The sequence below is a fragment of the Lissotriton vulgaris genome, chromosome 6 (genome assembly GCF_964263255.1).
Source record: "Lissotriton vulgaris chromosome 6, aLisVul1.2, whole genome shotgun sequence".
Classification (NCBI taxonomy): Eukaryota; Metazoa; Chordata; class Amphibia; order Caudata; family Salamandridae; genus Lissotriton; species Lissotriton vulgaris.
In genome coordinates this window covers 1,895,588,799-1,895,604,062 of record NC_141694.1, presented here as the reverse complement: position 1 = coordinate 1,895,604,062, position 15,264 = coordinate 1,895,588,799, and the positions used below count along the sequence as shown (strand labels likewise).

Below are 15,264 nucleotides of genomic sequence, written 5' to 3'. Positions count from 1 at the left end.
AACAGGGGGCCTTGACATTTGGGATGGCAGTAGTTGCGTTTGTGAAGCAAAAGCGCTGTTGTTACTATGCAGGGCCCCTGACCGGACTGGTACCATGTTTGAAGCCTGGGACGTCGTTGCAGGAGACGGAGGTCTATTCCCAGTAGACTCCCGGGGGGCTCTTAAAGCATTTGGGCCCGGACCAAGACTGTTCCTTTTATGAGTGTTTTCTATGGCCAACAGTCTAGCCTCTATGGCGTCCAGTTTTACAGACAGAGGGTTCAACAAGTTCTTAAAAATGTCTGTGAGTGAACTAATGAGCATGTCTGTATTATTAGAGGGTGCCCCCCCCACCAAATATGAATGGGCCTGAACACACTGGTAAGGCCATAGCTAAAGAAGGGCCTGAATGGTCCGACCTAGACCCTGGGGAGATGACCTCAGGCGAGGCCGCGATGTCTGTGCTAACATCCAAATTTTGCTTGGTTGTGTCGACTTTGGCCCTCTTTGCCCTTTTTAATTTCCTCGACCTTTTCCTTTTCGGTGGTTGTTCCACTCCACTACTTGCAGGATCTGTAGGAGCAACAGCCTGGCCCACTTCCTGCGACTCAGTTCCCGTGCAATCCGCATTAGAAGAGGGATCAGCGATCCCAGATGGCCGTGGTGAATCTCTATCCCTCTGATGGTTTGACGGGGTTCTTAGTTGCTGCAGAACTGACTCAATAGTCTGGTCGATACTGTCCATGAGTGACAGATGGGTGGCGTCCAAAAGTAATGGGGTACTAGCATCAATTGAAGAGTCCGTGGAGTCCAATGACACATTTTCTGAGCCCATCTCGGGGTGAGTGTCCAGCACTGGATGGCATTTATTGGCTAGAGCACTGGCCTTGGGGAAGAATTTTTCCAATGTACTAGAACACTGTTGTGCAGCTTTACTCCTGGAAACCCTGGTTGCCATATTGCAGTTGGACACAAAGGGGCCGTGGGAGGCACGGCGTCAGAGGGGTGGCCCGGTCCGGTCTCTACCGGCCTCTAACGGCCTAAAACGGCCCGCCCTTTGCCCGGGCTTAGCTCCGCGCTTAGCCCCGCGCGCTTCCCGCGTATGCGGGAGACACTTTCTGATTATAACGGGAGGTGGGCGGGAAGAGGACCAGCTGCGGCGAGTCAAGAAACGCAACACCCGCTGGTCCTCGCAGTCCCGCAAGGGTGTAGGGCGTCTCCAGCAGCTCCTCGTTTGAAGAGTGGATCCCAGGTAACGTTGCCTCGAGCGGGACCCGGGGGGGGGGCCGCGAGGATTAGGTGAAGAGGTGATTGTGGTTGAGGGAAGCACTTGGCCCAGGAGCAGCCCGGTAAGCTCTGACACCCTCTCTCAGCAACAGCAAGCCCATTACCTTATCAAATAAACCTGCAACATCACTTTCTCCAAACACAACGGGTGTGGTTTCAGTTATTCACCTGTAGACTTTTCCTTTGCATGCAGTTATGTGTGTGTGTGTCTGTGGAATGCCAATCAAGTTCCCAACCTGATCACCAAAAATTGGAATATTATCCAGAGTATTGATCCTACAATAGACACACCTCTGTTTGCCTACAAACAAGGAAAATATCAAAAAGATCATCTGGTCGGGTCATCAACAGTCTTAATCACCAACAGGACAAACACACTGACTACTGCATGGAGACTACCCAAAATGAAAGGACACCACAAATGTGGCAACTGTATTTCCTGCAATTTCACGTTCAATACCAACACATTTGAACATGGTAGGGTAAAATACGATTTACAATCATTCTCTAACTGCAATGCAAAGAATGTTGTTTATTGCATATGGTGTCCATGTGGCCTCCCCTATATTGGACAAACACAGCAACCAGTCAAGGCGCGCATTGGCCAACATCGGAGCCGTATACGCAGATCAGTTGAAAACGCACCACTTGTAAAAGGTCATACTGCTGATGAAATAAAGTGGTAAGTAATTGAGATCGCCACTCTTCCAGAAAGAGGGGGTGACATCCTTCAAATACTCCAACGGAATGAATGCCGCTGGATAGACAAGGTTAATTTAATAAATGAAGGGCTTAATTCTGCTGAGGAATGGAGAGTATATGTCATTACCCTTTGCTAAACAACTGTCTGTGATATAACAATTATGGCCTGAATACACCTGTATGTCATCTGACACCCGACTATGCTTGCTCCAACAGCTTTATTTAATTCATTATTACATTGACATTTGAACTGTATATATTAGATCTACTCTCATGAAATACGTGTTCACTAACTAAGAATTCCAACTGTGAAATGTCTGCACGCATACAATGTTCAGCATGCGTGATTGCATTTTACAAATACCGGCGAAATTCGGATTTTTGTAAATATATAAAATATATACGTGATTTTACCTTTTCTTCCCTATTTAGTGCCCATTACCGATATTGTGCCTTAATTTCCAACTATTAACAGAATTCACCACTGTCATTAGCGCAGCAACACCACCATTGTGCCAAACCTTCTAGTTCTTCACCTCCTTCTGAGGTCTTCTTTTACTCTTTACTCTTTACTGATCACGGAACCGTAGCCCCGGATTGCTTGATGCAGCAGTTTTCCTTAGCTAGGTCTGCCTGTTTCCCTTGGAAAAAAGAGCAGGAAACCTTGTATATAACAATCCTCTCTGAATGAGAATCTTTGTCATTGTACCCGATCAAGCTGACTAACGCTGCTTTTTCTGAATCTCCCCCCAGAGCACTGTCCCGCATTTCTAATCATCTACCGAGGTAAGTAATGGCACATCCAGGCCGCTTAGCCCTTGCCCTCAGCCCATCTTTTAACATACTGACCTCTATATCATTATTATTTGAATTTCCAGAGAAACTCCCAGTGCATTGTCACTGTTAATCCACAAAGGGATTTTACAACGCTACGGCTGTGGCGTAAAATTAATTGAGCCCCTCTGGCCTACCTACATACCCTATTGGATTGACAGCCTGTCCTCACATTTAGGTAAGAACCTCAGTGAAACTTGTATTTGATTATAAACAGCACATCGTCCAATTATCAGTAATTGCAACATTCTTCTTTGCTTCTTTTCTCACAATCATAGTACCCGGACGGGTCCTCATGTGAGTAAACCCTCTATTCTTCATGTGTGGCACATCATTTTCACAAGGCTGCGCAATCATAAATTCAGGTACCTTTTATCCAACTGCCTTTATTTTCTTTTTTTCGCAATTGTGCCGGTATATGGGCCATATGCTCTTTTTATTTCATTCCCATTTAGATGTCCCTTCATCAATAGTCCTGAAGAGACTCCACATTGTTTTTAAGGTCAAAACGTCGTCGACAAACAGAAGCAAACCAATTTTCCCAGCACATATCATTGTATATAGCTGCTGTTCACATGCTACAACTGTCCCAGCTCGCACAGAACATTTGGAGATGGGCCATTCCACAGAACATATATCTGTTGGCAGAGCACCTCCCAGGAGTTCACAATCAGATAGCAGATCTGTTGAGTCGGCAGACACAACAAATTCACGAATGGGAGCTACATCCGCAGGTTCTTCAACCATTCTTTCACAAGTGGGGTCATCCAGACATAGATCTGTTCGCCACACACGAAAACGCAAAATGCCTAACCTTCGCCGCCAGGTTTCCACACCCGCTGTCCAAGGGCAATGCAATATGGATGAACTGGTCAGGAAGATTTGCATACGCTTTTCCGCCAATACCACTAATACCATTAGTAGTACGCAAGCTCAGACAACAGTCTCTCAAACTAATCCTAGTAGCTCCCACATGGGCACCCAACCGTGGTTCACCACACTGCTAGAACTATCCCTAGTTCCACACCAACAGCTACGACTAACTCCATCCCTGCTAACGCAGACCCATGGAGACATCCGACATCCAGACCCAAATCAACTGAATCTGGCGATCTGGCTCCTGAAGTCTTAGAGTTTGGTTATCTTAACCTACCACCAGACTGTATGAACATTATTAAAGAGGCCAGGAGACCTACTACCAGAGCTTGTTATGCTGCTAAATGGAAGAGATTTGCCATTTATTGCTACAATAACCAAATTGATCCCCTGGATGCCTCCATCCAGAATATTATGTGTTACCTTTTGCATTTTCAAAGGTGTAACTTAGTATATTCATCCATATGCCTGCACCTTGCAGCAATTGCAGCATATTTACAAAACAGACAAAATCTGTCTCTTTTCAGAGTGCCTGCAATTTAAGCATTATGGAAGGATTAAAAAGAATCATCCCTCCCAGGTGGCCACCTTCTCCAGTATGGAACCTAAACGTTGTTCTTACAAGACTCATGGGACCCCCTTTTGAGCCTTTAAAAAAATGTGAACTGCAATTCCTCACGTGGAAAACAGCTTTTCTTATTGCTATCACCTCTCTTAGAAGAGTAAGTGAAATACAAGCATTTACAATACAAGAACCATTTTTACAACTACATCGTAACAAAGTGGTTTTAAGAACTAATCCAAAATTCCTTCCAAAAGTCAGAACTCCTTTTCATTTAAACCAATCTGTAGAATTACCTGTGTTTTTCCAAAACCCAAACTCTGTAGAAGAAAGGGCTCTACACACATTAGATGTTAAAAGAGCTCTTCTCTACTATATAGATAGGACTAAGTCTTTTCGAAAAACAAAACAACTGTTTGTGTCTTTCTCTCCACCTTATAAAGGCAACCCCATCTCTAAAGGTGGGATTGCCAGGTGGATTGTAAAATGTATACAAATATGCTATCAAAACGCAAAACGTACATTAACAGTTCCTCCTAGAGCGCACTCAACACGCAAACTAGGAGCCTCTATGGCTTTCTTAGGAAACACCCCCCTAGAGGACATATGCAAGGCTGCAACATGGTCTACAACACACACCTTCACTAAACACTACTGTGTTGATGTGCAAGCCAAGCAGCAAGCTGCAGTAGGCCAAGCTGTCCTTAAAACTCTCTTTCAAACTACTGCAACAGATACAGGTGACCACCGCTAGGGGAGACACTGCTGCACAATCAATGCTAAGTGTACAATCTGCAGCTCATATGCCTCGAACGGAAAATGCTACTTACCATTATGCATCTGTTCTTGGCATGTAGAGCTGCAGAGTTGTACACGCCCTCCCGCCTCCCCGGGACCTGTATCTGTTCCAGTTTTATCTTACTTAGATGCACAAGCATGGACTTCTTTTTTCTTTACTTCTACTAACTCCATCATTTCCCATCATGGCGAAAAACAATCTAAGGATGAAGCCGATGCCCATAGTCACTATCGTCCAAGGGAGGAGTCACCTATCTCGTGACTACAAAGACTTCTTCCAAGATGACAACAACATGTAATCATCCGAGCCCACCACCAAGTGGCGATCTAATGCTAAGTGTACAACTCTGCAGCTCTACATGCCAAGAACTGATGCATACTGGTAAGTAGCTTTTTACTTACTGGTAAAGTCGGATTTAACATTACTATTTTAGAAAAGCTACTTTTAGAAAGTGGACTTTTCTCTGCTTGTACTGCTCTTTGTGCCTTACTCCCTGTCTCTAGTACACGTCTGGGCTAGGTGACCGACCCCTTTGTGTATTCCTTCTAGAGAGCCACAGACACTGCAAGGGTTGGGTGTGATTTTGCACTTATCAGCATCCATCTGCATCCCGATGGGTCTTTCTGGGCAGATGGGAGGAAGGGGCCCAATCTTACCCTTCACAGGGTAGTAAACTGACCCCATACAAAGGAATGATTACTCCCTTTGGTAGCATGGAGTGAGTGCTGGGATTGAAAGAGATACTGGTGTACTTCAAAACCTGAAGTTTCCCTCACATATAAGGCCCATTTGGACGTAAGTGCTGAGTCTCTGGCCCCATCAAATCCGACACTTATGGATCTAGACAGACCCGCTGTCAGAAGAATTGTGGTGCTGCACAAAAGACTCAACTGGAGTCTTGGTTACTCCTTGAGTCCACACTCCGCGATAGGAGGGTGTCAAGGAAGGATCATATGCCCTTGCTCTGCCTATGGCATCTTTACATCGAAAGTGTAATCTAGAATTTCTTCAGCACACTTGTCTATGTGGTGAATTAAATGTCTCATTAAATGCCAATAGAATTTCGTGATGGACCCACCATTTAAGCTTATACAGTGTTTGTTTTTTTCCAACAGGTGAAATAAATGCAGTAATGAACAAAAAAAGTGAAGGAATTAAACATCAGTTGTGTAGGAAGTGATGTAAAAACAGTACACCTCAAAATGTCTTCCATTGAAGGCTAATGCCTCGCCAAAGTCTTTCTACAGCAGAAAATCCAAACTGCCCAATGTGATCTGTACTTGGCTCTTAGGGATCACCTGATAAACATTGACAAAATAACACACTGACATACTGAAGCAAGTCTGATAAGGTCTCACTACGAAGGAAGAGCTAACCTGGATTAGAAAGAAAACAGAAGAGAAACCGTATGAATATCTAGAAAGTGACAACACATTTATTAGGGAGAGAAAGCAAGTGCAACATCAGAAAAGTTATACTGGAGAAGAACCATATCGATGGACTGACTGCGGAAAAGTTTTCTTTGCCGTGAAAGACCTAATGCAGAATCAGAGTGTCCACGTAGAGGAGAAACCATATAAATGTGACAAAGCATTTATAACAATTGGACAGCTAAAGCGACATCAGAGAATCCACACTGGGGAGAAACCATATAAATGTACAGAATGTGGCAAAGCATTTGTAATAAATGGAGAGCTAAAGCGACATCAGAAAATCCACACTGGGGAGAAACCATATAAATGTACAGAATGTGGCAAAGCATTTGTAATAAATGGAGAGCTAAAGCGACATCAGAAAATCCACACTGGGGAGAAACCATATAAATGTACAGAATGTGACAAAGCATATGTAATAAATGGAGAGCTAAAGCGACATCAGAAAATCCACACTGGGGAGAGACCATATAAATGTACAGAATGTGACAAAGCATTTATAACAAATAAAGATCTAAAACAACATCACATAATCCACACTGGGGAGAAACCATATAAATGTACAGAATGTGATAAGGCATTGAAAACAAATGGAGAGCTAAAGCAACATCAGAAAATCCACACTGGGGAGAAACCATATCAATGTACAGAATGTGACAAATCATTTAAAACAAATAGAGAGCTAAAGCAACATCAGAAAATCCACACTGGGGAGAAACCATATCAATGTACAGAGTGTGACAAAGCATTTCTTAGAAAGTCACATCTAAAGGAACATCAGAAAGGCCACACTGGGGAGAAACCATATCAATGTACAGAGTGTGACAAAGCATTCATTAGAAAGTCACATCTAATGTTACATCAGAAAGTCCACACTGGGTGGAAACCATATCAATGTACAGAGTGTGACAAAGCATTTAAAACAATTACACAGCTAAAAGAACATCAGAAAGTCCACACTGGGTGGAAACCATATCAATGTACAGAGTGTGACAAAGCATTTAAAACAATTTTACAGCTAAAGCGACATCATAAAATCCACACTGGGGAGAAACCATATCAATGTACAGAGTGTGACAAAGCATTCATTACAAAGTCACATCTAATGTTACATCAGAAAGTCCACACTGGGTGGAAACCATATCAATGTACAGAGTGTGACAAAGCTTTTAAAACAATTACACAGCTAAAAGAACATCAGAAAGTCCACACTGGGTGGAAACCATATCAATGTACAGAGTGTGACAAAGCATTTAAAACAATTGTACAGCTAAAGCGACATCATAAAATCCACACTGGGTGGAAACCATATCTATGTACAGAGTGTGACAAAGCATTTAAAACAATTGCACAGCTAAAAGAACATCAGAAAATCCACACTGGGGTGATACCATATCAATGTACAGAGTGTGACAAAGGATATAGTAGAAAGTTGTATCTAAAGGAACATCAGAAAGTCCACACTGGGTGGAAACAATATCAATGTACAGATTGTGATAAATCATTTATAAGAAATGGAGGGCTAAAGCAACATCAGAAAATCCACACTGGGGAGAAACCATATAAATGTGCAGAATGTGACATGGCATTCATTAGAAAGGCACATCTAATGGAACATCAGAAATTCCACACTGGGTAGAAACCATATCAATGCACAGAATGTGGCAAAGCATGTATAGCAAATCGACAGCTAAAGCAAAATCAAAAGGTCCAAACTGAGGAGAAACCATACCAATGTACAGAATATGACGAATCATTTTTAATCAATGGAGAGCTGAAGCAACATTAGAAAATCTCCACCGGAGAGAGAACATTCAACTGCACTAAATGTGAGAAGGCATTTATTAGAAAGTAGCATCATATGCAAAATCAGATAGTCCACGTAGGAGAGAAACCCTATGAATGTGCATAATGCAACAAGATATTTATTACTAGGCAAAGATAAATACTACATCAGAAATTCCACACAATAGCAACTCAGGTGCTACTCTTATACAAAATTCAAGTGATATGTCTAGTATTGCACCCATACCTCCTTCTCAATGTATGCTGGGAACTGTAGTTCAGCCATGTATTCAATCTGATGCCCATTGGGTCTCTCTCCTGGAGCAAGGCTCTAATCTGTTGTTTGCGAATGGTACAGTCATTACTCCAGAGTCTGGTCTCGATTCAAGGGGGTCAGAGAGCACTGAGGCCACAGATACATTTTATTCAGTTTCGGATCATTCATCAGCGGAGGAGGATCCGGAGTTTGATGCTGAACTTGAATGGTCGGACTACGACAGTGAACTAGGGATTAGCGCCTTAGTGAGGCTTCTAAGGATGTGAATGCTGTGAGCGCTGTTAATACAGTTCAAAAAGCCCCCTGCCCGAAGGGATTGATAAATACCGCCTGCCTACAGAATATAGTATTAGACCAAGTTGTAACTAACAGCGGAGCTACACCTGACAATCCCTCTGGCTCGTCAACAGAAACCTCTGAGGAAGTTACCCTCTCAACAATTTACCAAACTATCATCACCCACAGAGAGGCTACAAGACAGGAGAACATTCGTGCACAGGGGGCGTGCCGTAGATTGCAGAACTCCTTGCGCCAAGTGGTGAAAACATATACTGACATTGCCTCCAGGGTTGGCGAAGCTGAGGAGCGGATTTCGGCGTTAGAGGATGCAGTGGTGGCCCAGAAAGAACTCACAACAGAGATTAAGGATCTACGTACTGATATCCTATGGAAGCTCACGGATTTAGAGAAGAAACAACTTAAGAGTCTTAGGAATCGAAGAAAATATAGAAGGCAAAGATGCTAGGCAGTTCATAGTCGCTCTTTTTGGAGGCATTCCCAGAAGTTACACAATGGGACTGGAATTTAGAAATACAGCTGGCACACCGATTTCCATTTCAGCAGCGGCAAACCTCAGCTTCTGGTACCAATAAAACCTTCCCACGCTCCATCCTGATATGCTTCAACAATTTTCTCGCACGTCGAAAATATTTGATCTCGCCAGACCTGATAAAAAGCGGACTGCGAAGGGATGTCAATTTTTTGTGCAGCCTGATTTCTGTCCAGCTACAGTTGAGAGGTGATGGCACCTTGGTCAGCTGATGCCCTTGTTCCAGGCTAAGGGTGCTCAAGCCTTTCTACTCTTTCCCTCTAAGTTGAAAGTTATCTGTAAAGGTCAGACTAAATACTTTACATCAGAGATATTGGCCAAGGAGTTTTTTGGGACTATCTAGGTTGAATTGCCTTATTTAATTTAACTTGTTGCACTAAATTTGGATTGACTTGGGATGGGATGTTTGCTCACTTTAAAGATTAGTGACTTTCGATGACCTGCCAGATAGTTTGCTAGATTTTCTCTCTTTGGCTTTTTTGTTTATCTGGCGGTCAGGTCTTCCGTAGTGGTCTTGCTCTACATGGGGGGTGGGGGCGAGGGGTGTTGGGAAGGTGGGGGTTGGTTTCGAGGGGGTCGGGGGGGTGTTTTGGTGGCGGGGGCTCAGGAGGCTGTTTTTGTTTCTAGTATCTTTTTTGTGTTTAGGAAACATTATTGATGCGCTAATGACTCAAATATTGTCTACACTATGTATATTCTTGTTCAGAGGTCCAGTAATTTTTCTGTAAAGTACTATTAGTAAATCGAGTCTTGCTGATTGTTGGTTTTTCTACTTTTTGAATGGGGGGGGTAGGCTACGCTGTGTCACATGGAATATCTGTGGTTTGAATGATCCCAAAAAGCGTAGGATGTTTTACAAGATTCTACCAAATTCTACAGGTCGATCTTATTTGCTTACAGGAGATTCATATCCCGTGGACTAAACGTAGCTGGTTAAGATTCGAGTTGGTTGCCTGTTCTAGACAAACATCTACAATCAGGGGTGTAGATATTCCCCTGAAGAATGGGGTTGGATCTATTAAAAGGGTGAAGGTGTATAATTTTGGAAGATGGGCAATTATTGAACTCTTGCTGAACAGATCTCCATTATCAGTCTGCTCAATATATGCTTCCAATTTAGATGATCCGCAAGTTCTCAGGAGCCTACATTTGGAATTAGTGGGATGGCCCCATCCAATATTGTTTACTGGCGACTTTAATATTAATCTTTCTAGTCAAATCAATCTCCTAACTTGTCGTAACTATGTGGGCCGAAAGCCTCAAGTATTCAAGGCTCTCCAAATTCTTTTGTTGGATCATGGTCTTATAGATCTATGGCACTGTCACCATCAGGATATGGATGGATATACATTCTATTCTGCCCCGCGTAATAAAATGGTACGCCTTGACTATGCTTTTCTTTCGGATCAAAATGCCTCTTCGGCACACATTGAAGTTGCCCCAGGACCATATCTGATCATAATACCATAATTATTGATCTCTCATGGGATCGTCCTACTAACCAAATTAGGCCATGGACTTTCGAGAGCAAGCTCCTTATAGATCAGCAATATCAGGAGCGTATGGCTATTTGGATCTCAGAATTCTTTAATATTAATAGGGGTACCTCTTCTGATTCTATTGTCTGGGATACATTTAAAGCGGCTTTACGTGGGGAAACTAAAAACGTTGCCTCCCACTGTTGGAAACCAGCCCAGCAACACACTAAAGATAGGCTCAAAGAGTTGCAACAAGCTGAACTTGAATTTTGTAATAATATCCGCCTGGGCCACGATGTATCCAATAGTCAGAAAGCGGTCACTATAGCTAAGTCTAATCTGTTAGAACCTTTGTATCAAGATTTAGCAGCCAAATATGTTCCATTTCGTACGCTAATGTAAGAGTTTGGGGAAAACTCAGGCAAGGTTCTTGCAAAGAGACTGCAGCAGAGGGCTATGGCGAACCGAATTGTCCGAATTACAGACCAACAGGGCCATCTGCAAGAGACCCCGGCGGGGGTCCTTGATGTTTTTGTGAGCTTCTATACTAAATTATATACAGAAGATCCTAGCATGGCTCAAAACCAAGTTGGTCTGGATGACTTCTTTCACCCCTTAAACACCTTGCGGGTAACAGTGGAACAGAATGAAGTCCTTTCAGCACCCATTAGCTGGGATGAGGTAGAAACCGCTATTAAATCTCTTTCCAACGGTAAGGCTCCTGGCCCCGACCTTATCCATCTCGAGTTTTATAAGACCTTCTCCCCACTGTTCAGACAAGAAATGTTAGCGGTTTTTAGGGCTGCCCAACTTGGAGTTGTTCCTGATTCTTGGCGCCGGGCCACCATTGTGCTGTTTAAAAAGAAGGGCAAAGATGAGCTAAACCCTACCTCATATCGGCCGATTGCACTCATTAACACAGACAGTAAGATCTATTCTAGAATTCTAGCTTTTAGACTAGCTCAAATTATAGTCCCCTTGGTCTCAATCCAGCAGCATGGTTTTATTCCCAGAAGGGACACAACAGATCACATTCGGCGCGTCATTGCCCTTCTTGATTGGGCTCAGGCTACGAGCTCTCCCCTCGGGGTGATCCTATTGGACGCCGAGAAGGTGTTCAACAGGGTCTCCTGGGGGTATCTTTGGGCGGTAATGCGTTGGAAGGGATTCCCTACCGAGTTCATCCAGGCCCTCCAGGCGCTTTATCTGGCTCCAACCGCCGCTATTCGTATCTCAGGGAAATAATCTGCCTATTTTTCTATCAGTAGGGGGACTAAACAGATATTGTTGTACTAACTGACAGTGTTGGCTCTTCTTTTTCAGCATTAGAGAGTCTTGCGGCTCAATTTGGTGCTATGTCTGGGTATAAGCTCAACATCTCAAAGACCCAAATAATTCAATCCTCAGCTATGCCCCTCTCGCATGTTTCTATAATCAAAGAGGCCACATACCTTGGGGTTCAAATTTCCGCCAATGTTGATCAGATTCCAGACCTAAATTACCTCCCTGTAATTGATTTGCTTCATAGGAAACTTGAGAGAATGGACCATCTGCATCTTTCTTTATATGGACGTTGCAATATCCTGAAAATGCTTGCTCTCCCAAAGTTCTTATATCTTTTTAGGTCCATCCTACTCTTAATCCCTAATTCAACATTAGTGAGAGCTGATAGAATATGTCAATGGTTTCTCTGGGGGTATCGCAGGCCGAGAAGGCCCGCTAAATGGACATGTCTCCCCCGGGAGCGAGGTGGCTGGGCCGTTCCTAATCTGTTATATTATTATTGGGCCGCCTTGATTCAGCACTTTGGCCTCCCCCTTCTTGGGGATAATGTTGAGATTTCAATCTGTACGTCCCCATCCATTTATGAAATAGCACTTGGGGATGCTGCCAAGGGGGCATTAACACGTGTACTGCAAATCAGTTATTTAAAAAAAAAACAAATTTAAGATCTGCTGGGCCTTATTCTCTGTATGGCAGAAAATTCGCTCTCGTCTGGCTATTCCAAAACTTAATTATTATATACCCCATTAGACGCCTCTGCCTTGCTTCCTCCAATATTTTATGATGGTTTGATGATGAAATGGATCGCTTTAGTGTTGAAGGGATTTGGTGATTTAGTCCAGTCCGATCAATTGGCCCCTTTTTCTTTTTTGAAGGGGAAATTTCACTTACAATCTAGCTATTTTTTTAAATATTTACAGATTAGAAGCTTTTTCGACAAGAACCTCTCCAGGAACCCCAATCTGTATGTTAAGATCAATTTAGTTGAACTAATTCGGAAGGAGTCTAGAATTAGCCCTCTATACCAAAGTCTTTTGTCTGAACTTCTTGATGACCTATCTGCTCAGAATGCAAAGTGGGCTGCTAAATTTGGTGTAATTTGGTGTTCCAATATTAGACCTGGAATTTCTGCTTGAACTAGCTAGATCCGTTCTTGTCTCTGGCTCACTGCGCACTAACTTGTATCATACCCCTGCAAAGATAGCTAGTTGGGGGACTCCTAGATCAACTAGCTGGGCCTCTTGTCCTAGATGTAAAATGGGCTCTGCTGATGCCATACATATGTTCTACTCATGTCCCAATTTAAGTTCCTTTTTAAACGAAGTGGAAGTTTTTCTCATCAATCACTTCTAATTCCGGATAAGATCTCAGCGGAACTAATAATAATTGGATATGAATATTCAACTGGTTCTCAAAGAACACACCATTCATCAGCGTTTTTGTTCATTGCAATGGCTATGATTAGACTGTGTATAACATCGCAATGGTTAAATCCTGAAACTCCTACCTTTATCCATTGGAAAGCTAGGATGCTCGCATGGTACAAATTAGAGTCACCGGTGCTGTTGTTGAGGGGAGGAGAAGGCGTTTATTGGCATTTAAGAACTGGGCTCCTCTTGCAGATTGGCTCTCTCAGTAGCTGCTTCATTCTATATTTAACTGTGTTGTGTACTCATTTGGTTATGTATATATATTTTTTTGGGATCAACATGTACTTCTAAACTATGTAATTTGTTCTATTGTCTCCTGATGCCCTGTTTTTCTTTTTGAAAATTTAAATAAATAAAAAAAAAAATCCACACTGGTGAGAAACGATATGGCTGTACTGAATGTGACTTAGCAGTTATTACAAAGCAATGTTTAAAAATACATCAGAATGTTCGCACATGAAAGAAACCATATAATTGTACAAAATGTGACATAGCATTTATTCCAAATGGAGGGTGACCATTCAACTGCACCGCACGTGACCAGTTATTTATTATAAAGGGAGAGTTAAAGGAATATCAGCATCCACACTGGGGAGAAACCGCATGAATTTCTAGAATGTAACAAGGGATTTATTACAAAGCAAAATGTAATACAAGATAAGGAAGTTCACATAGGGGTGAAAACATATGTATGTTCTGAATACCACAAAACATTCATAATAAAGGGAAAACTGAAGCAACATCTGAAAATATACATGGCAGGACATCCAATGTATGTACAGAGTTTATTAAAGTCTTCCACAGGAAAAATAAGCTAATGCAGCATATACATATCCACAATAGGGAGAAACCTTATTAATGAATAGAATGTGACAAGGGTTTGATTACAAAACAAAATGTAATATATCAGAATGTTCACACAGAAGAGGAACTCAATAAATGTGTTAAACATGACCATGCGTTCATCAATGGAGAGCTAACTCAGCATCAAAAGTCAACCCTGAAGACCTCACTGAATTTAGCAATGCAATTATTGGCAAGGGAGAGTTAAAACCGCATCAGCAAGTCCCCACTGAGAAAAATCTATAGGAATCTACAGACTCAATCAATCAATGGATATTAAGCGCTGTAAATCATCAGTGAGGTTCTCAAGGCGCTGGGTGAGGAGTTGTTGTCCGGAGGGACCGATCAGTTGAACAGCCAGGTCTTGAGTCCTTTCCAGATTCAGAGATGAGGCAGATCTCAGGTGACGGGTGAGGTCATTCCAGGTCTTTGCAGCTAGGTGGGAGTAAGAGCGAACTCCGTTCCTTGTGCCTTAGACTCTAGGAGTTTAAGCTAGGAAGAGGGAGGCGGAATGCAGGTATCTGGCAGGGAGCCATCCAAAGATCTTGCAGCACATGCGCATTGTGAGGAAACAGATGGCGGAGATCATAAAGCCGTCTTTGAACTGCTAAGGTCTGCCTCCCCTTCCCAGGTCAGATTGGAATTCGGCCTTCACCACCAGAAATTCCGGGGAATGAGCGGTTTCATTAAACTCTGTCATAAATTCCGCTACTCAAACCCAGGTACCCTGAATAGATTATGCTGGGATGAAATTAAGGACCAGTTGAACCTCGAAACTCCAAACTCCTGGGGAAGCTTTTTGAGAACATCTTTGGCTGAGTTGGAACTAGAAACAGTTTGGGAAAACAGGGAAGAAAGAGCAACCT

The 15,264-nt window shown here is 42.8% G+C and overlaps 1 protein-coding gene across 1 annotated transcript in view; it reads left to right on the top strand.

The window, feature by feature from the left end:
- LOC147709814 (uncharacterized) overlaps positions 1 to 13,924 on the top strand; it is an 85,444-nt gene extending 71,520 nt beyond the window's left edge. Inside the window, exon 2 of the mRNA XM_086928274.1 lies at positions 6,155 to 13,924. Coding sequence (XP_086784400.1) covers positions 6,579 to 8,111 — 1,533 coding nt within the window. The 5' untranslated portion in view covers positions 6,155 to 6,578 and the 3' untranslated portion in view covers positions 8,112 to 13,924. The remainder of the gene's footprint in view (positions 1 to 6,154) is intronic.
- Positions 13,925 to 15,264: the final 1,340 nt, after the last annotated feature.